Source organism: Geotrypetes seraphini, chromosome 6, assembly GCF_902459505.1.
Source record: "Geotrypetes seraphini chromosome 6, aGeoSer1.1, whole genome shotgun sequence".
NCBI classification, from domain to species: Eukaryota; Metazoa; Chordata; class Amphibia; order Gymnophiona; family Dermophiidae; genus Geotrypetes; species Geotrypetes seraphini.
The window spans coordinates 233,859,216-233,885,084 of record NC_047089.1 but is presented as its reverse complement, the minus strand read 5'-3'; the positions used below and the strand labels follow the sequence as shown (position 1 = coordinate 233,885,084).

At 46.1% G+C, this 25,869-nt stretch overlaps 1 protein-coding gene across 3 annotated transcripts in view; it reads right to left on the bottom strand.

The window, feature by feature from the left end:
* Positions 1 to 25,869, bottom strand: part of TTC3 (tetratricopeptide repeat domain 3) — a 280,528-nt gene that overhangs the window by 210,694 nt on the left and 43,965 nt on the right. For all 3 annotated transcript variants that reach the window (XM_033948613.1, XM_033948616.1, XM_033948614.1), the window contains exons 10-15: positions 23,027 to 23,121; positions 18,523 to 18,585; positions 16,866 to 16,920; positions 8,775 to 8,937; positions 2,511 to 2,559; positions 98 to 218 (exon numbers count right to left, since the gene is read on the bottom strand). In XM_033948613.1, the coding sequence (XP_033804504.1) occupies positions 98 to 218; positions 2,511 to 2,559; positions 8,775 to 8,937; positions 16,866 to 16,920; positions 18,523 to 18,585; positions 23,027 to 23,121 (546 nt within the window). The remainder of the gene's footprint in view (positions 1 to 97; positions 219 to 2,510; positions 2,560 to 8,774; positions 8,938 to 16,865; positions 16,921 to 18,522; positions 18,586 to 23,026; positions 23,122 to 25,869) is intronic.

Here is a 25,869-nt window from a genome sequence, read left to right as displayed (position 1 = left end):
CTGGGTCACGCACCTATCATGTACTAATCACTTTAAATTATCCACACTGCCCACCCCATGAAGGAAGAAAAAAAAAAAAAAAGTAAAAGGGACTTGCCTTGTTTTCTGGCTTCTGAGAACACTTTTGATCCTTGGGTTCCAGCTCTTTTTTGCTTTTCCCTCTTTTGTCACTTCCTTTGGAGTCTAATGAAGCACAACGGTGGAGGCCTGCAACTAATCTACCAGGAGAGAGTCACAGAAAAGCATCTCCTGATCATTCAGCAAATGCGATGGGCTTATAACACAGCTCAAAGAGGAAGTCAACACTTAAGCATATGCAGCAAGTGAAATCGAAAGCAAAAGCACTGCAATTCACAATACTATCACATCACTGGAGACTACAAATAAACACAGGCTGTGAATAAATGCACACGCTCTCTACAGTAAGAAATACAAGTACAAGCAGTAACCATTGCACTTTTACCGAGTAAACAATTCATCCTTTAACACTTAAACTGTATTCTTAATGTGCTGTAGTACTGCCCGATTCGGCAATTCAAATCGATACGTTTTCTTTAAAAATGGGGCTTTTCGATTCACTGACCAACCCTCCCCCCCACATACCTTCGGGCCTCCTAAAACAGCAGCGAAAAGCCTGTCCTAAGCGCTGCCTCTTGCTGGCCATCCACTGCCGCTGCTGCTCCTGCTTTAGGAGGCCCAATGTCAGAGCTCACGGGGGGGGGGGGGGAAGAGGGGGGGGTCTCGGCGAGAGGGAGAATTAGAAGGCCTTGAGCATGCATAGATGCATGCTCAAGGCCCGGCAGAGGCAGGAAGATCTTCTAGCGGCACCGGCACGTCCTGTGGGCTGCGTGCCGGTGCCAGACCGAGAGGGGGTAAGTTCAAGTTGTTCAGGAAGGGGGTGCCAGTGCGGGCGGGGGGGGGGGGGGGAGAGAAACGTATCAAAGCGAGTTTCCATTATTTCCTATGGGGAAACTCATTTTGATATACGAGTATTTTTGTTTACGAGCATGCTTCTGGAACGAATTATGCTCGTAAACCAAGGTTCCACTGTATATTTAAATCTTTTTATTGAAGTATAAAAAGAGACAATATTCTATCTATACAACTGTTTATATAAATCACAAATAGAGTCTTCCATTTCTATCTGGTTTTGGTACAGGCTTCCCAAAGATTCAGTTGCCTATATTTTTACGTCAACTGGGAAAGTAATTGGATTGTCTTTCAGACATGGGGGTAGAAAAGAGCCTAAACCGTGTAGTGGATGAACAGGAAGATAAGTGTTTATTAAATGTTAGAAATGTTACTTGATGCCAGCAACGATGGATGAAATCTGTGGTTGCAACAGTAAGATGCCTGAGCAGCTGGGCACATGATGGAAGGATGTTGCAGACGGCAGACAAGATACAAATGATGTCATTTAACAGTAGTTCATGGAAATCCAAAAGCAATTTCTGCAGTTTTTTTAAATCACTGAATTCAGTTGCCAACTGTCTAAGATGTTAAGTTTTTACATATTGATACTAGTCTCAAGATTTTAGAGAATGACATGGGGATAAAGTTTGTCCCCGGCCCCATGGGATCTGTCCCAGTCACACAGGTACCCGCCCCCGTCTCATTCATTTTATATTTATATATTAGAGCCTCTGGCAGAGACCCATTTTACTAAGTATGCATCCTTCCAAATTAATATTTCCAAATTAAGAAAGTGTGTTTGCTAATCTGTATATTGGTCTCTACCAGAGCCTTTAAGTTTATGGGGACAGGTGGGGATAGATATGATTCCAGCAAGGACAGATTTTATTTCTGTCCCATAAATATATATAATTTTGTTTTTTAGGGGAGGAAAGAGGATAATTTTGGTCTTCCAACTTAAATCAGATTTGGTTCCTGTTGGGATACAAAACCATAAGCCTTTATCAATGAATACTTAGGCTTTTCCTCCCTTTATTATAATCCCCCAACTTGCCCAGTTGCTGCGGGTACTATATATGTCTGGGGGGCCACAGACTAAAGCCCTCTCTAGAACCAAAGACTCTTGCACCTTAGGTCAGTCCACTAGGTGCTGCTGATCTACAATAGTCAGGTCACCTTCACCCAACTCAACAGGAGCTGTGAACACTGCCTCCACCAGCTAGTCCAGAGAGCGGAAACTAAATTCTGGAATTAAGCCCAAGTTTCCTGCATAGCAACAAAGCACTATTACTAAGTGACCAGAGTAGGCCAAGTCTGGTCCAGCATACTTCTTTAATATATATATTGTATTATTTTTTCCTGTACAGGAAAAACAAATACTCAACTGTGAAGCAAACTGCATGTTATCTACATTTAAATCCTGATTTCACAATAAAATAAATGTATTTTAAAAATACAAGGTACAGTACATTAAAGACACCAGTCTGTAGCCTATTTAATAGTTACATTTATTTAAATCTAGGGATTTGCTTAAATGCAACCTTACTGAATATTAGGAAGTCTGAATAAAATATATTTTAGGAAGTAATTAAACTTACTTTTTCTCACACAGATTTTTCTTATATTTATTTTGATTATGTTTAACACCTGCAAAGAGAGTAAATATTACATCAACCAGTGAACAAAAAATTAGCACAAAACTCATGCGCCAAAGTCAGTAAGAAAAAAAGAATCTAAAAGCAATAAAAACAAGAGTCTTTCACCCACACACGATGCCAACAGGTTCTACAAATGTAAACATCAAACACGCAAGCAGCCATCACTGCTGACCACCTAAGTCTCTGAACGTATAAAAGGCTAAAGGAAAAAGGGAGCCATATCATCATTGTGCACTACAGCTACGTAGATCAGGAGGAAAAAGAGGAAACACAGGCTCCAGCAATCTGGTAAGAGATTCTGATTTGCCTGGCTATGCTCAGCACAAACAGCATGTAAATCTGTAAATCATATGCACGCTATTTGCGCTGATATCACAGTGAAAGGGGAAGGAACTGTACCTGGTGCCTGTACACAAGAGCTGAGCGGCAGGTACAACTCTTGTACACAGGCCCAGTACAGTTCCTGATTGCTGGAGCTCTCAAGCAAGTTTTGTTTTTTGTTTGTTTCACATACGATATGGACGCAGCTGTTGTGTGTGTTTTGTATAAGTATGTGCCCTGCTCCTAACCGCTGCGTTCTGATATAGGCATGGGACATACACACATACACAAACAGCTACCGGCAGCTCCAGACCTGTCCTGACAGAAAATTTTGCAGAGCAAGAGCTAGCTGTTCCCTGCTATGCACTACAAGGAGTGCCCATTTTAATATTAATGAGCTCCTTGTAATGGGATTGGGAAGTGGAAGAGGACAAACTGATATTGGGGGGGGGGGGGGGGCTGAAAGGAGAGAGGATCCAGCAGCCTAGTAAGATTGTGTTTTGTAATCCATCCCTTCTTATCTGCACATATCCCAATTCCACATCACACAGCTACATATTCCATAACAAACAGCTACATATTCTGCTAATATGGAAAGCTGCCTTACTGTAAAAGGCCAGTTTAAAAAGGTTTTTTGCATTTAATAATTTATAGTGGTATCATTGCCACTAAACATTGGGAAAGAAAATTCCCAATGGGGAAATTACATCATACTTGCTAATTTTCTTTCAAGTAGCATCAGATCAGTCCAGAACCTGTGAGTTATGTCCACTGATGGATGGATTTTTCACTCTGTCAAAAATTACAAAGACTAGGGGTCATTCGATGAAACTGCAAGGAAATACTTTAAAACCAATAGGAGGAAATATTTTTTCACTCAGAAAATAGTTAACCTCTGGAACGCGTTGCCACAGGTTGAGGTAAAAGTGGATAGCATAGCTGGTTTTAAGAAAGGTTTGAACAAATTCCTGGAGGAAAAGTCCATAGTCTGTTATTAAGACATGGTGGAAGCCTCTGCTTGCCCTGGATCAGTAGTATGGAGTGTTGGTACTCTTTGGGTTTTGGTCAGGTATAGTGACTTGGATTGGCCACCATGAGAATGGGCTACTGGGCTCGATGGACCACTGGTCTGACCCAGTAAGGCTATTCTTATGTTCTTAAACAGAGAACAAATCACTGTGATCCTTGTCCTATTAAGAGCATTCTACATCCCCAGAATTTTGATAACAAAGCAATGGTAACTGCTTCCCCCTCTTTTACCAACTCTTTGATAATTTCTATGTTGATGCTGATTTGAGTAAAGTCATTTTTAAAAAATAGAAGTATCAAGACAATGTCAATATGCAAAAAAAAAAATGGCAAAGAGGGAGGGAAGTTGGATTGATCTGGTGGGATTCAAAGATAGAAAATTAGCAGGTAATATCTAATTTCCTATTATTGCACTCGCAAGGCTAGTCCAGAATCTGTAGGATGTAGCAAAAGCAGTACTCACAATGAGTAGGGTTTATGAACCCTTGCCCTAAACACGCTTGCTGTCCATGCAGCAATGTCCAATCTGTAATGCTGTGCAAACATATGAAGTGAGGATTAAGATGCTGCTTTACAAATATATCGGGGACACCACACTCAACTCAATCCTAGAGGCTCTAAACTAGGTCTCTTAGCTGAACTAACTTCCACGGAAGGCTAAATAAATAAACTCGTGGGGGGGGGGGAACAATTTTCCACTCCAAGGGAAATTTGGAAATCTAGCCGAGCTGAAGGTCCCTTGAGAGTCCCTAACTCCATATCCTGTTACACCTCACCAAACACTTAAGGCCCAGCTAAAGATGAAGGATAATGTGAAGATAAAATAGCCACCATTCCCACGACTTCAAGCAGAACATGGCTCTGAAAGATTAAGTTCTTGCCTCGATAACCTTTACTTATCAGATGAACACTGCCATACTCTGTAAGTAGCTGTCTGTACAGTTTCTCTTTATTGTAAACCGCCTAGAAGTCGCAAGATTGTTGGCGGTATATAAGAATAAAGTTATTATTATTATTATTATTATTACTTTCTTAAAGATGTATCTAGTGGTTCTGAACCGTAGGGTCTTGTATTTAAACTAGCAAGTTGCTTTCAGAAAACTATCAATCATGTTTTCAACTCCACCACCTTCCCAGGGAGCTGCAATTGCCCCCTCAGTTTGTACAAAAGCAATCAAGCAACACTGTAATAAAAGACATAACTGGAAAGAGAGAAACAGGGAGAAATCCCCTACAGAACAATTCTGTTCTACTCTGAACATTACCAATAAATATTTTAACATACGAACAGCTGTTATAGCAATAGATACAGAAATGTGTGCAAACCAGCACTAAACTATAGAGCTCATAGCTACTTGTATGTCCTGCTATCTAGTGAACTTGAAGCAGACTGTCTGGAGCAGTCTTTTTATTTTAAGCTCTCCTGAAAAAGGCAGAGATTTCTCCAGCACCGTAGATTCCAAGGCAGAAGGCAGGCGAAGCCCATATAGAGGGAGGGTCTTCAGTATCACTAGACACATCTACAAGAAAGAAGATCAAGGTAAGAACCTAATCATTATTTCTACTGCAATGTGTCTAGTGGTCCTGAACCACAGGGACATACCAAAGCAGTCCCCAGAATCTAAGGCGGGCCCAAAGATCCTGTCTTCAGGATGGAGGACTCAAAAAGCGGCAGCATCCAATGATCCTGTACTGGGTGATTGTCGCAATAACATCCCCAGCCATAAAGGATGGCATCAGTTATTAATGTCTGCCAGGAAGAAATGCGAAGAGGCATGTTCTTAGAAAGGGTAGCCATCTGCAGCCACCACCACATACTGCTCTTCGCTACAGACAACCATGAAAGTGGTTGCTGAAGCGAGTCTATCTGTGGGGACCAGCACAAGAGGAGAGTCTTGGAGAGGTCTCATGGCGTGCTCTCACCCAAGAGAGCACCATCTATGGCTACTGCCTTTGACCCCAAGACTTGCAGGTAGTGCCACGTCTTGGGAGACAACCTCTGGAGCAGATCTGAAATCTGCTTCTGCAGCTTTAGCCTGCGTGATTCTGGAAGAAAGACGTGGCTCAAAGCCATGTCAATGAGAACTCCCAGGTACTCCAAATGCTGAGTCAGCTCCAGCTGGCTCTTCTTCAAGTTGACAATCTAACCCATGTCTTGGAAGCGTTGTACCACTCTTGAAATTGCTTGTTTGTCTTCCTCCTTGGATGAAGCTCTGATAAGCCAATCATCCAAATATAGATACACTTGGATCCCAGCCTGACGGAGGTGTGCTGCCACCACCACCTTCGCCTTGGTAAAGGTGCGAGGTACCATTGCTAGACCGACGTGGAGTGCCAAGAACTGGAAATTCTGGTTCTTACATGGAATAGCAAACACCTCCTGTGGACTAGGAAAATGTGAATGTGAAGATAGGAGAAGTCAAGGGAAGAGAGAAATTCTCCCGGTGCCACTGCTGCTATGACTGACCAAACAGTCTCCATGCAGAAGTGTGACACCTTCAGTACTGCATCGACAGTTTTGAGGTCTAGAATTGGTCGCCAGTCTTCTGAGCTTTTCTTTGGCATGATGAAGTACATGGAGTATCTGCCTGAGCCCGATTCATTGCCCTGACTCTGAGGGCTCTCTCCGGTAGGATGGCCAGAGAATCTTTAAAGTAATCTGGAAGGGGGCACTGAACTCAATTTTGCAACTGCCCTCAACAACTTCCAAGATCCAATGGCTGCACTAATCTAAGCCCAGACCGACCAGAAAGCCAACAGTCTGTCCCCTATCTGGGGGAGTTTGGCTCCTGTTCTGGCATCATTGTGATTTTTGAGAGGCTAAATCCCTTACAGATAGACAGTCCTGGAGGGTCAATATTAAGTTCTACAATACAGTACTAAAAAAAGCAAGGAAGAACTTCTATGGTGATAAAATCTCCAGATCCAACAACCAGAATAGTACGTTGTTCAACATCTGGCGCTCCTTAACTTCCAAAAATGACTCCACCATGCTCCCCTCCTCTCCTTCAGCCGATGTTCTAGCAAAATTCTTCAACGAAAAGATCACTTTCTGAAGATGCTCCTTACCACCTGCAGTCTCCTACAACTCTCTGGTGCCCACCGACTCCAACCCTACCCTAACGGTCTCCAACCTTATCCCAGTCGACAAATCCTGGACTGCCTTTGGGCACGTATCCGAATCCCTGGTCTTTAAATTCTGCCTCAAGCTGAAATCCTGCAACTGTACCTTGGACCCATTTCCCTCCTACCTATACAAGAAAATTCCCGCACAGGCCATCTCATCTCTTACCAAACTTATAAACTCTGCCCTACTATCGGGCCTATTTTCTCCAGAAATGAGACATATTGCCTTGACCCTACTAATGAAAAAAGCTGACCTAGACCCTTTCACACCATCCAGCTATCGCCCAATAGCAAATATCTCTCTCCTAACCAAGATGCTAGAGTCTCTCATATCTACCCAACTCTCATCCTAGTTAAAGAGATTCTCTATTCTCCTACCTTACCAATATGGCTTTAGACCCAGCTTCAGCACCGAAACCCTATTGGCCTCATTAATCTCAAAGGTTCAACAACTTCATTCTTGTAATACGTTCGCTGTTCTTTTACAATTTGACCTTTCTGCAGCTTTTGACATTGTCAATCATGATATTCTAGTTTTCCAACTCTCCGAGATAGGCATTAACTCCACAGTCTAGACTGGTTCTCGGAATTCTTACGTTTCCGTTCTTACACTGTTAACATGAATGGAGCCAAAACAGCCTGTGCTCAATCTCCTAACTTAAATCAGGGATAGAAGCAGCTACACAGGGGACAGCTCTTGAGCGATAAAAAATACGAGCAGGCTGGCTAGCTAGGTGTCCCTGAGGGACTGATCTGTTAGCAGCAGACTTCCGCGGCATGAGTCTGCATCTTCTCCCAGGCAGAGGTACCAACTAGTGGAAACCTCTGAGCATAGAGCCTCCCATGCAAAAACTGAGAAAAAAATATCCAAAAATAAAAAAAATAAAATAAAATCACAAAGCAGACCAGAAACACTTCTGAGCAACTTGCTTGCAGAAAACAAACTGAGAGAGCAGGTGGAGGTAGAGATGAAAACATGATTGACAAGTTTTCTGCAAGCAATTTGCTGGTTCAGATACAAAACCCTATGGTTCAGGACCACTAGACACTGCATTAGAATTGATGTTCCTACAATGAACCCTATTAGGACCAAAAGAGACCAAGTTTATGCTTAATCACTCTTTTTTTGTTTGTTTGAAATATTTTTATTGCTTAATCACTCTTGATGCATTTTCCCACAATCCACAGTTCTTAATGACTTAACTGTCCTTTTAAGGATGACCTAGTACCTAAAAGGATTTTTACTACCTGCTCCCCTCCCTATTGGTTTTTTCCCCGTACATGTTTACTTTTTCTTTACATATTGTAGTTCCAGCCCTTCTTTCCCTTTTGTCTCTGTTTGTAAATTTATTTTTTTTTAATCTTTTAAAGTTAGTATTTTCCCTAGTGCTGTTGTATGTTTTTAAACTGTATTTTAGTTAATAGATGGTTTTAACATTTTTGGACACCGCCTAGGTTTGATTAGGCGGTATAAGAAATTTTAAACAAACTTGAAACCTGTCACTGCACTCAAATCTTCAGCTGCATCTAATGTTTGGTTTTGTGATGTGCTTTGTCTCAGAAGTGTATGTAAATATTACTATGTCTAAAAGTTAGTTAAAAATAAAATAAAAGGATGCCAAGAACAGAAGTAAGCTGCCAAATACTTTCATAAACTCAGAATACCAGACAAGGCACTGCTGGGGTAAAGTGCGGGAAGGGAGTGGAAAGGAATTGCCCAATAGTTACCTCTCATTTCTTCCATCAGCTTTCTGAACTTCACATTCTGTTGCAAGAGATCTTTCACCCCCTCAGGGCCGTGCCTGCACAGGTCTTGAGCTCTCTCATTGGCCTCTAGTGCTCGCTCACACTCGCCCATCAGGAAGAGAGCATCACAGAAGCGGTAGTGACCCTGACACAGAAATATCAACAACTGAGCCAAAGCAAGGACAACGAAAGATTAGGTTCTTATCTTTGCTAATCTTCTTTTTTGTAAACCCACACTTTATTCCGGGACCAGTGGGTTATTTCCGACTACATGCCAGGACTTTGTAGGAAGCCTCAAACTTTTGCCACAGATTACAACCAATTCCACACTTTGCTGGGCTCTACAATGGTGGTTGAACCATTCCAATCAGATTCTTACAACACCCTACCTACAGTTAGATTGTAATCTCCAACCTGAGCCTGAGAGCACACCCGCTTTCTCTCTAAATGTAAAGTACTTAGGACTCAAAGCAGCAACAGCTGTATATCAACTACTTGGAACAGAATGGGCTACAATGCTCGCAAGGTCTTTTACCACTCAGATGGACAACCAAGGATCAATGTTCTACAACAAACAAGGAGGCATAAACTCTTCTCAACTTTGCATAAGCCTAAAGAATATAGGCTCCCTAAAGATTCTACTCATAGCCATATAGGGACATGGAGCACCCCAGGCATCTCAACCCTCATAAATGGGTTCCACAATTCCCTAGTTGTAAAAAGATCTCTCCCACCACTGGGGAACACCAGAGATCAACCTTTCTGCACCCCCCATCTTCACAAAAATTCTCCCTAGTTTTGCACCAAGTGACCATCCATGTGCAGTGTTGTTCAGAATGCTCTTCCATTCACTGGGGCACACCTCTGATTGCACTAACCATTCTGAAACTGCAACAGAATAAAAGCATCCTGATAGCCCCTCACTGGCCTTGCCAGACTTGATTTTCTCATTTGCTCCATCTGATTGAGCTGTCCATTTGCTTGCTTCTTTGTGCAGACCTCCTCACTCAATGAGAAGGGACTCCACTCTTCAACCCAGCCCTTGTCATTTTGATCTCTCAGCTTGGATACTGAACAGATGACAACCCAAAGTCTTGCCCTGAAAGTATGGGAAGTTCTAATAGCATTTAGAAGACCTTCTACAACAGTGATCCCCAACCCTAAACTGGAAGACCACTAGCCAGTCGGGTTTTCGGGGTCACCCTGACTGCATGGGGCAGATCTCCACTCCTATCATCTTCATTACATGCAAATCTCTTTCATGCATATTCATTAGGGCTAACCTGAAAACCTGACTGGCTGGTGGTCCTCCAGGACAGGGTTGGGAACCACTGTTCTACAAGATGATCTTTATGGTTACACCAAAACTTGAACCTTTTCTATTGCATCCGAGCCCATGTGGTCCCCAACATCTGTCCCATTCCAGACATTCACTGTAGAGAATGACACAGGGACAAATTTGTCCCCATCACCGCAGGAACTCAATTTTCCCATCCCATCCCCGCGAGTTTTGTCGTTGTCCCATTCCTGTAAGCTCTGCCTTAGCCGCACAAACATCGAACACTTCTGATATTAAAGTGTTTGAGGCATGTGCAGATGAGGACAGAGCTTGCAGGAATGGGTCAGGGACAGGAAAAGAACTCACAGGGATGGGAAAATGAGTCCCCACAGGGATGGGGAAAAATTTGTCCCTGTCATTCTCTAATTCACCGTTTCTTACTCCAGCTCTCTTAAAAATAAAAATTCTGTCAAGGTAGCCCTTAATTTGCAACGAGAAGGAGAAATTAGGTTCTTACCTGCTAATTTACTTTCTTTTAGCTTCTCCAGACCAGTAGAGGTTAACTTTACGAATGGGTATATATCTAATCATGACCAGCAGGTGGAGACTGAAAACAAAACTTTGGGACAGTATATCCTAGCCCCTCCTCTCTATTTCCCTCAGTCTGCCGAATAGCCAAGCAGAACCAAGAACTGGACAAAAAACAGAGAGAAAACACAATACTCCGAAAGGAGTAACAAATAACATACCCAAAAATGCTGTTGGAAAATGCAGAGGAGAAATTCCCGAAGGAAGAATGTCCCCACAGCTCGCCAGCTAAGCCAGCCGAGCCACAGCCGCTGTTCTTCAATTCTCCCCGGCCCTAGAAAAATACTAGAACCCGCAGCAAAAACCAAAAACTGCCCGCGCAACAGCCCCAACAACAACAACAACAGACAGGGTGGGGACCTCTACTGGTCTGGAGAAGCTAAAAGAAAGTAAATTAGCAGGTAAGAACCTAATTTCTCCTTCTTTAGCACTCTCCAGACCAGTAGAGGTTAACTTTACGAATGGGACATACCAAAGCAGTCCCTCTCACGGGCGGGACCCCCGAAGGGCCGATACCAGAACACGCTCACCGAACACCGCGTCCCGACGCGCCTGAACATCTACCCGATAATGACGAACAAAGGAATGCAAGGAGGACCAAACCGCAGCCTTACAAATATCCACTGGAGGCACGAGCGACGACTCAGCCCAAGAAGCCGCCTGACCCCGAGTGGAATGAGCCTTGAGAAACTCCGGAACCGGCTGCTGTTTCAGAAGATAAGCGGAAGCAATCGTCTCCTTGATCCAGCGCGCAAACGACGCCTTAGAAGCGCCAGCTCCCCGACGAGGACCCGCCAGGAGGACAAAGAGATGATCGGACTTCCGGAATTCCTGGGTTCGCTGCACATAAAAGCGAAGGACCCGACCGACATCCAACTTGCGCAGCTGCCGTTGCTCAGAAGAGCCCTCCCGACCACCCAAGACCGGGAGAACCACCGATTGATTGACATGAAAAGGAGAAACAACCTTCGGCAGAAAAGAAGGAACAGGCCGCAAGACGACCCGCTCCCTAGAAAACTCCAAGAAGGGAGCCCTACAAGAGAAAGCCTGTAGCTCAGAAACACGCCTAGCAGACGTAATGGCCACCAAAAAGACCGCCTTCAAAGTAAGGTCCTTCAAAGAACAGTCGTCCAAGGGCTCGAAAGGCGGACGCAGCAAAACAGAGAGAACCAGATTAAGATCCCAAGAGGGAACCGAGGGCCGTAGGGGAGGCCTAAGCAACTTGGCCGCCCGCAAAAACCGAATCACATCAGGAAGAGCCGATAAACGCTGACCTGACACCAACCCTCGAAAGGCCGACAGGGCCGCAAGGTGAACCCGGAGAGAAGACCAAGCCAGGCCTCTATCCAGGCCATCCTGCAAGAACTCTAGAATGATAGGCAGAGAAGCGCGAAAAGAGGTCACTCCCCGCGCCCGACACCATTCCTCAAATAGACGCCAAACCCGCACATAAGCCCGAGAGGTAGAAAGCCTCCGGGACCCCAACAGTGTAGAGATCACCTTGTCTGAATATCCCTTCTTGCTAAGGCGACCCCTTTCAAGAGCCACGCCGTAAGACAGAAGGGAGACGGGTCGAACCTGGGAATGGGACCCTGCATCAGAAGGTCATCCGAGAGAGGCAGAGGAAGAGGATCCGTCACCAGGTGCCTCACCAGATCCGCATACCACGGACGGCGAGGCCAATCCGGCGCCACCAGCACCACCAAACCCGGATGGTGAACAATGCGAAGAAGTACTCTGCCCATCAGCGGCCAAGGAGGGAACACATACAACAGCCCCTCCGTTGGCCACTGCTGGACCAGAGCATCCAGACCCTCGGCCAGACCGTCCCTGCGACGACTGAAGAAGCGGGGCACTTTGGCATTGCCACCCGTGGCCATCAGGTCCATCAGGGGCTGCCCCCAAGCCTGCACTATCAACTGAAACGCCTCGGCGCCGAGACACCACTCTCCTGGATCTAGAAAGTGACGACTGAGGAAGTCTGCCTGAACATTTTCTACTCCGGCTATATGAGAGGCCGAGAGGTCCAGCAGAGGGGACTCCGCCCAAACCATGAGCAGAGCCGCCTCCTGCGCCACCTGAGTGCTCTTGGTGCCCCCCTGACGATTGACATAAGCCACCGCCGTGGCATTGTCCGACAGCACTCTGACCGACTTGCCCAGCAACAGGGAGTGGAAAGCCAACAGCGCCAGATGGACCGCTCTGGTCTCCAACACGTTGATCGACCAGGCGGCCTCCTCTGCGGACCAGGTGCCCTGAGCTGAGTGACCCAAACACTGAGCCCCCCAACCCAGGAGACTCGCATCCGTCAGGAGCACCGTCCACTGCGGGAGATCCAGACCCACCCCCTGAACTAGGTGAGGGGTCTGGAGCCACCAACGCAGACTGCAGCGCGCCAAGCCTCGCAGGGGAACCGGAACATCCATCCCGTGCCTCTGGGGAGACCACCTCCGGAGCAGAGCATACTGGAGAGGACGCATGTGGGCCCGCGCCCACCTCACCACGTCCAGGGACGCCGCCATCGACCCCAAGACCTGGAGGAAATCTCGCGCCCGAGGACACCGGGACGCCAAAAGCAGGCGAATCTGAGATTGCAATTTGCTCACCTGGCCCTCTGGGAGGAAGACCTTCCCCAAGGAGGTGTCGAACAGCACCCCTAGGTACTCCAGACGCTGAGCCGGGACCAACCGACTCTTGGAAAGGTTGACCACCCAGCCCAGCGACCGGAGAAACTCCACCACCCGAGCAGTAACCCGGTAGCTTTCCTGCAACGACTTTGCCCGAATTAACCAGTCGTCCAGGTAGGGGTGTACCAGGATGCCCTCCGACCGCAAGGCTGCCGCGACGACCACCATCACCTTGGTGAATGTCCGAGGAGCCGTGGCCAGCCCAAAGGGAAGCGCACAGAACTGATAGTGCCGACCCAAGATCGCAAAGCGCAGGAAACGCTGATGAGATGCCCGAATGGGAACATGCAAGTAGGCCTCCGTCAGATCGAGAGAAGTGAGAAACTCCCCTGGCTGAACCGCCAGAATGACCGACCGCAGAGTTTCCATACGGAAAGAGGGAATCTTGAGAGCCCTGTTGACCCCTTTCAAATCGAGGATGGGCCGAAAAGTCCCCTCCTTCTTGGGCCCCACAAAGTAAATGGAGTACCTGCCCGTGCCCCACTCCGGAGGGGGCACCGGAACAACTGCCCTGAGATCTAGCAAGCGCTGAAGGGTCTGGCGAAAAGCCTGCGTCTTCCCCGGAGTCTGACATGGAGAAGCGAGGAAAAAATCCGGCAGAGAGCGGGCGAACTCCAGGGCATAACCGTCCCGCACCACCTCCAAGACCCACTGATCGGACGTGATCTCGGCCCATTTGGGGAAAAAATCGCGCAGCCGGGCCCCCACCGGAACCAAAGGGGGCGCCGGCAAGGCGTCATTGTGCAGGACGGGAAGCGGGGGAACCGGCGGAGGGATTCCCTGCCCCCCGACGGGCCCCCCGAAAGGGCTGCATGCGCTGGAAGAACCGACCCCGGGAAAATCCCGGAGACTGGAAAGAAGCAGCCCCACGCCCAGGGCGATACTTGCGAAATTCCCGCAAACGCCCCCGGGCCGCACCCCCCCGAGACGCCGGGCGGGCACGGTCCTTCGGCAGACGGGGAACCTTCGAGTCCGACAGAGTCTGAATCAACTTATCCAAGTCCTCTCCAAACAAAAACGACACCCGAAAGGGAAATTTAGTAAGCTTAGCTTTGGACGCAGCATCCGCCGCCCAAGCGCGCAGCCACAACACACGCCTTGCGGCCACGCCAAAAGCCATAGACTTAGCCGAGATCCGCACCAAGTCATATAGAGCATCTGAGAGGAATGAGGCCGCCATCTCAATCTTCGCTACCTCCTGATCCACCAGAGACCAGTCGTCAGACTCTCGATCCAAGACACGCTCAGCCCACCGAAACACGGCGCGAGCGACCAGTCCCCGACAAATAGCCGCCTGGACCCCAAAAGCAGAAACCTGAAAATTTTGCTTAAGAATGTTCTCCAATTTGCGCTCCTCAGAGTCCCGCAAGGCAGAACCGCCCTCAACAGGCACGGTATGCCGCTTGGAAATTGCCGAGACCACCGCATCCACGACTGGCGAAGCTAACGTAGCCCGATCCCCTTCAGGAATGGGATACAGGCGAGCCATGCTGCGCGCCAGCCGAAACGGCGTCTCCGGCGTTTTCCACTGCTCCAGAATAATATCCCGAATATCCTGATGCATAGGAAAAGAGCGGGAAACGGAACGGATCCCCCGTAACAGGGGGTCCCCCACACGCGGAGTCTCCGGCGGCGCGTCCTCAAAACGCAAAACCGCAGAAACCTGCTGAATAAGGTCAGGCAGCTCATCTTTCTGTAAAAGGCGCACCACGGACGCCTCGTCACTGGAGAACGGGAAATCCGACAACCCGCCGCCAGCTTCCGTCCCCTCCAGAGAGTCCTGGAATTCCTCCGAAGGGTCCAGGTCCTCCTCCAGACCGACACGTTCCTCCGACCACAAAGTCTCGTCCCACGACACCCGCGGACGCTTGGACAAGGGAGGCGGCGGAGGGGACGTCATGTCAGACGAGAGAGGCAAAGCCGCAGGGAGCGCGGAGGAAACCCCACCCCCCGAAACCCCCTGGGCGCAACCGGGACCCCCAGCCGCCTGAAAATAGGCTCTGCATAAAGAAAAGAAAAATTCAGGAGAAAAAACCCCCCGAGGGTCCCAAGGGACTCCCTGCCACAGCAGGGGACCCAGCAGAACCTTGCCCCTGCATAGTCAAAACAGGGGGAAGGTCACCTGAGGTGGAAGACAAAATGGAGGGGCCAGACAGAGAAGATGGCGGTTTTCCCGCCAAAAAAGCTCCCTCCATAGCCTGAAGCGGCTGAGAAACCTGAATAGTCTCAGCCGCTAAAGCAGGCAAGCCGGCATCAGCTGTCAAAAAATCAGCTGAGAGGGAATCCTCTAAAACCCGACCGTCGGCGGTTCGGGGAATCCCTCCGTGGGCGGACGGAGAAGACCGGGCTTCCCCACTGCTCCAAGCCGACTCGCGAGGCACCATCGGCGGGGAGCTCTGGGCGCCTGCAGCCCCTGCCGACGGAGCTCCACCACCTCACCGACCCAAACCGCCGAGTTCAGGCCGGCCGCGAGTGCCTCGCGGCTGGACTCATTTGTGTCCTACTCCCCCGGAGAAGGGCACAATTGCTCCATACGCGACCTAGCTATAAAAAAGTGCCGGTTACATGAAAAAATACAGTAAAATACAGTTTTCTTAAAGGGAAACAACCCTTCAGACCAGCACTACCTCAGGATTTTTTTTTTTTTTTTTTTTTACAGAACAGACTCCACAGGCTCTCGAAGCAATATGCCTTGCTTGACTTAGGGGGCAAGGCTTACTGCTGAGGCTCCTCTAAAAAAATGTGGGGAGGTGGAGGAAGTGGGGGGAGGGACCCCGCTCGTGACCCGCCGGGTTTGACACCCCCGAGGTCGGACGAACCCCCAAACAGAGTCCGCCCAAGCTCCGTCCGGCTAAAAACAGGGACAATAAACCCCCTAAACAAATTCCAACAGCCCTACCAAGGGAGATGGGTACAGATCACTCAACACCTGCTGGAGACTGAAAGAAGACTGAGGGAAATAGAGAGGAGGGGCTAGGATATACTGTCCCAAAGTTTTGTTTTCAGTCTCCACCTGCTGGTCATGATTAGATATATACCCATTCGTAAAGTTAACCTCTACTGGTCTGGAGAGTGCTAAAGAAGTCCTATGTTGCATTGGTTGCGTTGAAACAGCAGCTCCATACTAGAGCCATAGTGACAGGTCTCGTTTTGCATATGGTTGCCCTATCCAGCTTGCCCATGCAGAATAAGCCAGCAGCAACCCCTCCCTCCACCCTTTTGGTTAAATATATACTTTCAGCCATCTAACCGACATACTGACTAGCAAGAATGGCACATGCCACTAGGAGAGGATCTTTGCACAGGGCCAAAAAAGACTGAATTTCAGACTTTACTGGGCTCTTGTAGAGCAGATCCTAACAGGTTCCATTAGGATGCTGGCTTATCCTGGTGTCTACAGAGAACCCTTGCTACAGATAAGCAACCCAGCTGTGTTGACAAGCAATCATGAAAAATCCGACTCCTCCCCACCCACCGCCCAACTGCTTTAAAATATGAACCATTTCAAACGCAACTAACCTTTGACCAGTTGCATTTCAGCACAGTGGCTCTTTTCCCATCACCCAGGGCTTTCCTTCAAAACAAAATATGAGGCATCAATGTGTAAAAAGTCATCCAATATAGCAAGATTATATTTGATATTCTCACTTGGTAAATATGAAAGAGCTGCTCCTTTGCTGATAGAATTCCACCGATTGCCAAGAGAGACTAATTCATTTTAAGATTTGTGTAACTAGTTTCAAGGTTCTTTATGATTTAACATCTTATTTTATGTGCGATCTGATTCAATTGCACTCAAATGAGTATCGATTTAGGGATACAATATTGCTATGCTTTACAAGCCCGAGGAATAAGATATACTGTATATATACTCAAATATAAACCTATTCAAGTATAAACCAAGAATCTTTTTTTTTTTTTTTTGCAGCCCTTTTAGGGGAAAAACTGGAAGGTTTATATTCTAATATTCCTTGAACTGCTGACCTGCTGTTCTTTGGATTTTTTTGAGTTTTTGTAAATAACTTTCTTTATTGGTTCCCCTTATGGTTCACAGCATGAAGGAGGACTGGGGGTGGGGGAGTTTGGGTACGTTGGAGTTGTATTGTGTTTGCTGAAAAGTAAGCTTTTCTGTATCAAGTTGTGACTTCTGTTTTTCTTTCCTGTTGAGCTCAATAAATATATTTGACAATATTCTAATATTCCTCTCCTTGCCTTCCCTGTGGTGCCTTGCCACCCTCCCTCCTGCCCTTCCAGTAATCTTCCACATCCATCACTGCCAACCTTCCCCCCCCCCCAAAAAAAAACAGCAGACTTCAGCACGTACCCCCACCCCTACTCCCAAGAGTAAAATCTCCTACCATGACTTCCTGGTGGACTAGCAGCGTCATTGGGGCAGGAATGATTCCCACTTGCTCCTGCCCATTCTTTTTGCACAGCAAAAATGTCTGCCGAGACTTCCAGTAGCAATCTCATGAGGCTTTGGCAGCCTCGCAAGACTGCTGCTGGAAGTTACGGTAGGCCTAGAAGAGGTTCTTACTTTTGCTTGGGAGATGCGGATATAAGTTGAAGTTTGCTGGTTTGGGGGGAGGGGTTGCGGCAACAGGGAATGACTCAAATATAAACGAGAACCCCATTTTGGGACATTTTTTTAACCTCAAAATCTTGGTTTATATTAGAGTATATGTGGTAAATCTAGTTTCACCTCAAATACCCTTTGATATGGAATTCTCTTCCTTTCAATATAAGATCAATCTCTAGTTTTCCTTTATTTAGACAATCATTAAAGACATTCTTGCTCAAATAATTTTTACCAACAATTTTACTACTCTCTCTATACTGTTGTATTTTAGCTATGTAAATTGTTGTGGATTGTCCAGCTTAAAACTCTGGATGTTTTTTCGAATAGAACTGAAAAGAAGTTTATAGAATATAAGCGTAATATAATATGGAATAGCAAGACTGCACAAGTTGCAACATTAACCACAACTGGCCAGACTGGATGAGCTACTTCTGTTTTCATCTACTGTTCTCTATGTGACTATATGGACTGAATGCTTTAGCACTGCACTCACTCACACCAGACACCTCTCACAATGGTAGGATTGCACTGTGGTCACATCCAGCCTATTTAAAGTATATGCATGTATTTAAAAACTAAGTCAAACCGTCGACTTACTTGTATGTTCCCAAGCGAAGAAAACAAAGCGCTCGATTTCCATACAGAAGGTGATTTACAGGACTTCAAATAAGGAAACAAAAAAGTGGTTTCAGTCTATGGCAGCAAAGTGGGTACAAGTGAATATTTAAGATCAGACTTCCTCAAGAACTGACCCCAAGGTTTGGCTGTACTGCTGCACACTATGGATCTGGAGGCCTTCACTGAGGACTCCATCCCTAGCAGTATTCAAATCTAAGCTAAAAGCCCACTTTTTTGAAACTGTTTTTTCAACTCTTAACTCCCACTCACTGCTGTCAGATACCTGTACCCACTGTATCATTTCCTCTACCATAATCACCCCGACCCTGAAATGTCCTGTCTAAATTAAATTGTATGTTAATTGTACAGCGCTGTGTTTGCCTTTCAGCGCTATAGAAATAATAAATAGTAGTAGTAGTAGTAGTAGACTCCTATGCTGTGAGATGTGGACTTGAGGTCTGCACGGGAACGAGGATCGCGGGAATTCCCCGGGTCCTGCGGAGTTCCCGTGGGAATCCCACCTAACCCACGGGACTCCCACGGGGATGGAAGGCTTTGGAAGCAGGGTTTGTCCATATAATATAATGGACACGTCAGCCTTAGTAAAAGAGGGGGTTTATAAGTTAATTACCTGAACAGAAAACAAAAAAAGGGTTCCACCAAAGAGATTCCACAAGGAAAACAGCAGCACAAACACAAAAGAAACTGTAGAATTGATGATCCTGTCAGAAGTAATTGCTGCTTTTTATGGGGACGGGTGGGGATGGAGGTAATTCCTTGCAGGGATGGGTGGGGACGGAGAGGATCCTGGTGGGGACGGGCGGGGATAGGTGGGATTTCTGTCCCCGGGCAACTCTCTAATGTGGACAGAATGTGGGAGCTGATTGGTGGTGGTGGTGGTGAAGGGCAAAAGAAGGAGGACTAAAACCACTGCCAGGATAGCTCTTGCTAGTTGAAGAGGTAGAGTGAAATTCTAATTTCCAGTCTGTAAGTAGCCAAAAGCCATATAAAGAATTATTCTGGGAGGGCAAGATAACCCATCTCTCCCTCATACACTTCCATGCTACATGACCTTTATCCCTTAAAAATTCATTTTAAACAGAGAAGCGTTTTCTTCATATCTAATATTTTCCTAATTTTGAGGTTTGTGATCAACAGAAGGTGCTATCTCCTTCTCAGCTATCTCTAAACTCCCTTCCAGGCCTTACAAAGGAACCTGGGTGCCCCAAGCACCTCTCTGAAGGGAGTCTGGGACCCAGAAATGGCAAATGCACACTAGAGAGAACTTGAATGGAAGATAAGGTTCTTACCATGTTAATAATCTTTCTGTTATAAGACACGGGATTCAAACAAATTCAAACCTTTATCAAATGTTATACGAGGTCTACAATCTATCACTGTTGTTAGCAAAGACTGGCTTCTGAGGTTTTTTTTAAATTGCACACGGCACTTCAAAGTTAAGAAATTAAACAATGGAGGTGAATATCAGTTTCCGAGGAATAACCTCACTATTTTAGGTTTTCACTCGGGTATATCACACAGATCAAGTGCACAAGAAGTGCACTGTGGATTTTACCCCAAAACATCATTTTTAATCACCAACATGTTTTATTTTTCAAAAAAGTGCTCTGTGCAATAAAAACTTTTAAAACATTTCATTTAAGTGTCACTGTGATAATTTAACTAAATAAATAGAAAAAAATAGCAACTGTCTAACACGTTGCTTAGACTTATCTGGAGATGATGGCAGTCATTCAAATCATCAAAGGTGCTTTGGCTGAATGCCCTACAGAGACACCCTGTTTCGTGTCCTTCCTCAGGGGCATGCTCAGAAGCTCAACCTGCTGCCATCAAAAGTTCACCATCTCCAAAATATCTCTGTAGGGCATTCAGCTAAGGCTGCCATCATCTTCAGAGCTGGAAACTTTTGCAAACCCGTGGTTTTAACCCATGGGTTGAAAGCGAGGCTGCACCGCAGATTAAAACCATGGAGTCAGGGGCAAGAGCAGCAGAATCGAGGCGGAAAACAGGAGAATCGGGGTAGAGAGCAGGAGAATCGGAGCAGGGCGGCAAGCTCAGGAGAATCAGGGCAGAGAGCAGGAGAATCGGGGCACAGAGCAGGACGGCAAGAGCAGGAGAATCGGGGCAGAGACCAGGTTTTTTACATAAGCGACTGGTCCTCAGTTGTCATTTGTTTTTTGATTGGGCAGCCCGGTCAGTGTTTTTGAAATTGTTTTGTGAATCGCGTCCTTCCTACTTTGCATGCCGTCCCCCCTCATTTGCATGCGCGGATTGAATCGGAGGATGATCTGCACAGAGGTTAGTGAATCAGGTCAGAGGAAAATCGGGTCGGTACATGATGGCAAACAGGATCGGTGGGCTTAGCGAATCTAGCCCTACATCCTTTCCCCAGCGGAGTAAGCCCAAGAAGGGGGATCTTCGAGCATCGAAACCACAAGAAAAAACAGGAACCGACGGAAAAAATGCTTGAAAATAAGAAAAAGCAGAGCAGAACACACCTTCTGAGTTCACCTGCAGAAGGAAAAAAGTGAAGGAGCTGTCCTCCACTGCAGAAGGGGAGAAGTTCAGAGTTTTGAGAACACCCTTCGCAGAACAGAAGCAACAGCTATGGTACAGAATAGAGAATGACACGGTGGCGGTTTACCCGCGGCCACCGCATTTTAGCCGCGGGTCACCCGCCGAAAACGGGGAAGAAAACTAGCAGTCGCTGCGGCGACGGGGACAAGGCCATTCACCGCCCGCGGGGCGGTAAATGGTCTTGTCCCCGCAGTGAGGCATGAAGGATCGCGCGATCCCCGCAGCTCACACCCGCCTGCCCAATCGATTCTAGTGTTTAGCCAGCTCTCTCCCTTCTCCTCACCTTAGTTTGTAGATTTTCTTTTTCGGCGACCCGCACGCTATCAGAGAGCCGCGCACCCGCTGCTGCTCAGTTTTCAATCTTCTGCTCTGACGCTACTGGAAACAGGAAGTTGCAGCAGAGCAGAAGATTGAACACTGAGCAGCCGCGCGTGTGCGGCTCTTTGGGAAAGCGTGCAGGTCGCCGAAAAAGAAAACCTATAAACTAAGGTGAGGAGAAGGGAGAGAGCTGGCTAAACACTAGGATCGATTGGGCAGGCAGGTAGTGGCTGCGGGGACCGTGCGATCGCTAGTGTTCCCGGCTCAAATTGGAAGGAGGGAGTGAAAGGGAAAAGGATTCTGGGCCAAGGGGATGAAGTCGGAAAGAAAAACCCACAGCAGGAAAGAAAGGGAAGGACTGGCAGGTGAGCCAGATGCTAGAAGCAGGGGGGGGGGAAGAAAGAGGGAAAAAAGCTAGATGGGGTTGAAAAGAAGAGACACACTGGTATGGAAGAGGAAGATAGGGGAAATCTGGACACAGGAAGGTAACAGAAAGAGGGGAAATTATGTGCATGGGGCATAGGGACAGAGACATAAAGGGGACATGCCATGGGGATGGTATATGGACACAGTGGGGGCAATGACAGATACATAGGGGAGATATTAGAAATGGAGAAAATAGGAGCACAGAAGCGAGATGGTTTGTGGGGATGGGACAGGGACCGAGTTTGCAGGCTCCAGTGGCTTGCACAAATTACATTGTAACGTGCCATGAAAATAAGAGGAAGGAAGGTAGATAGGCCACGCGAGAGGAGCTGAAGGGTAGTAGAAAGGAACAGATGGTAAAGGAGGGAGGGAAGGGTGGTGGTGGAAAGGAATAGAACAGACATTGAAGGAGGGTGGAGAGGAACAGACCCCCAAGGGAAATGTGGAAGACAGAGTGGGAAGAAGACAGATGCCAGACTATGCGGGAGCGGAGGAAAGAAGATGGGTGCTAGACCAATTGGGGGGGGGGGTTAAGGGAGAGGCACAGTAACAGCAAATGGAAGACGCAGAGAGAAGACACACAGTGGATGGAAGGAATTCAATGAGAAGATGTGGAAAGCAGAAACCAGACAACAAAGGTAGAAAAAAAAATTATATTTATTTATTTATTTTTTGCTTTAGGATAAAATAGTATATTAGTTGTGTTGATAAAAATTTATAAACAAAGCCCTGCCAGCTGAACATCTCTTTCTCTAGTTCAGCAGCAGGAACTTTGATTTATAAGAAAGGAATAAGCTAAATATTACACTTCTAAGGCTTATATGGATGCAGCGGGGACGGTGACGGGGCGGTGAATGGGATGGCAGTGGCGGTGACGGGGCGGTGAAAGGGATGGCGGTGACGGGGCGGTGAAGGGAACGGCGGTGACGGGGCGGTGCAGAGGATGGTGGGCCGGTGATGGGGCGGTGACGGGGACAGATTTTTTCCCCGTGTCATTCTCTAGTACAAAATCCTGCGTCTTTGCAACAGAAGGGATGATTCAAGCATAATGTGGCAATGTACAAGAGGAACTATGCGCAGAAGTGTAAAATCTGCCAGGCACCCCTCCACATCACTCCCAGCTCAACAGCTCTATCCTTACCTACAATCCAAGGCTTCAGTATAGAATTTCACAGCACAGTCATAGTTTTCCTTACAGAACGCCTCATTTCCCCTCTGCTTCATGACTTCACTTTCCTGCAAAAGAATGTGGCATCCCGCTTATTCCTGAACACTCGCGGAACATCTCAGCAAACAAGCCATTGCCAAACCCACAATCAAGAGCTGAACTCCTTCCACCAAGCTCATCTGGGAGAAACTATACAACTATACCAGAAATAGTTTAGGTCAAATACTTTAATGTTTTAGGAACTCAAAAACTGCACATTTGTAATTGCTAAATATTTTTATGACTCCACCAGTGGTGCTAAATACTCTACAACACAATATACATGGTCCCACTGCTCACTATTCACTCCTAAGCATGCCATAGCCTCCCTGTGGACAACCATACTGAGAGCTCTTTGCAATAGACACATATGGAGATGACTTAGCTGCTTATCTTTTACACCAAATTCTCAGCCACGCAGCGACTGTCCCATACATATTTAGTATACAGCACTGCATGAGTCTGGCAGCATTACAGAAATGGTAAGTAGTAACAGCAGCAAAGGGGCCTTTTTACTAAATCACATTAAACTGTTAACAAGTGGTTTAATGAGCTGTAACAGCTATCACACAAACATATTACCTGCCTTTGTGCTAAAATATTCATTAGCATGGACTAGATTATGCATTTAGGCCATTTCTTAATAAGGAGTGGAACACGGGTGGAGAACAGTCACAGACAAGTGAGTAGCACATAATGGATTGCACTTTCCATGCACTAATGGACTAATATGCAGTTAATGCAAAGGAAGTAGGTGTCTCTGCGTTAATAGCAGTCAGAGTAGTATATCAAGGTTTCAAGGTTCATTAAAAATTTGATTAATCACCTATCAACATTCTAGGCGATGTAAAATATAAAGATAAAAACAACAGACTGTGGATGTGAATGTCCTGAAAGATGATTTTTATTTGCTCTTCACAATAATAATACAAATAAAAGTCTGAATTAGTAATACACGTATAATTGTCCTGATGGACTCTACACAGTCCGAGTTTCGGCGAAACCGCCTTCCTCAGGGATCCGGATGATGTAGGGTACAAAGATAAAAATATGAGCAAAACAATGTACGTGTTTTTGAGCATAAAACCTGGAAATGGCTGTAAAAGGGAAAGTACTACTAACAGGTGATTTTAATATGCCAGATGTTGACTGGGATAACCTTATTGTAGGGTCTCCTATAAATAGGGATATCCTGGATTCTAGACTTAAAAAAAAAACTAACCTTGTTCAGAGAGGGGATTATATCAAGGAGTTGTTGGCTGGATAGGAAAATTTGGAAGAGATGGGAAAGCAGTGGGCAAAACTGAAAGGAGTTATTTTAAGGGCAACAAATCATTTTATAAGGAAAGTAAGTGAAGGTAAGAACAGAAGGCTGCCTTGTTTCTGAAAAGTAGTAGCTGAAAAGGAAAGGAAAGAGAGGCCAGCTTTCATAAACTACAAAAGATTGCAAAAAGAGAAAGACAGGCAAAAATATCTGGAAAAGTTAAGAGAAGCTGATAAAGTAGTCAGGAAAGCAGATGCAAATGGAAGAAAAAAATAACCAACATGGTAAAATGGGGGAAGCAAACATTCTTTAGATATGTTAGTGAAAGAAGGAAATGCAAAAGTGGCATTGTGAAACTCAAAAGGTAAAAAGGGAGGTCTGTGTACATGAAGCTGATAAAGGTAAGGCTGAATTGCTTAACAAATATTTCTGTTCTGTATTCATAGCTGAAGGGCCAGGAGCAAGACCCCAGAATCCAAACACAAATAGGAATGGAGGTGTGATAGACCCTTAAAGATTTTTTTTTTCAGAGGACTGTGTTCATGAGAAGTTAGCTAAAACTAAAAAGTGGACAAAGCAATGGGGCCGGAAAGCAGAAGTTAAGGAAGTTCTGGTGGCTCCACTGGCTGACCTTTTTAATGCTTCTCTAGAGTTGAGAGTCAAATCAGAGAGCAGAAGAAGGGTGGATGTGGTCGCTTCTCCACAAAAGTGGAAGTAAGAAAGAGGCAGGGAACTATAGGCTGGGAAGTCTGATTTCTGTGGTAAGTACATTAATGGAAACGCTTTTAAAACAGAGTATAGTGAAGTTTCTGGAATCCAGAACCCGAGGCAACATGGATTTCACTAGAGCATAAGAACTTAAGAATAGCCATACTAGGTCAGACCAATGATCAATCTAGCCCAGCATCTTGTTTCCATAGTGGCTAAAAACCAAATTCATCTCAGCATCTCTCCTTATGGTACCTACCTTTCCAGATTCATTCATACTCAGCTAGAACATCTTTTTCAATTGTTACCCCTTCACTCTGGAATAACATTTTTCTACACCTTTGTTCTGAAACTTTCCCTTTTACAGTTCAAGGCCATAATTAAGGCCCATTTCTTGTATCAAACTTTCCTACATGGGCATAAATACAGGTAAGACAAGCCCTTGCCTATCACTAACCCGTCCAAGCAAAACTTCTTTCGTTGAAATCTAGTCTAGTCCTTTTCTCTCCCCTCCCACCTATTGTGTCTTTCCCCTTCCTTACTTTTAATTATTATGCCCCTTTATAATCCTACTGCCTCATGTTTCCCTCCTTATTCTTTCATTTTAGCTGTATTTTATTGTGGACCACATAGATAACACCTTCAATTGTGAACTATTCTGTTCAAGGTAATGATATGTGGTTTTGTCAAACAAATCTGATCAATTTCTTTAACTTGGTGATCAGAGAGTTAGATAGAGGAAGAACACTAGATGCAATATATTTAGATTTTAGCAAAGCCTTTGACAATGTTCCACACAGGCATC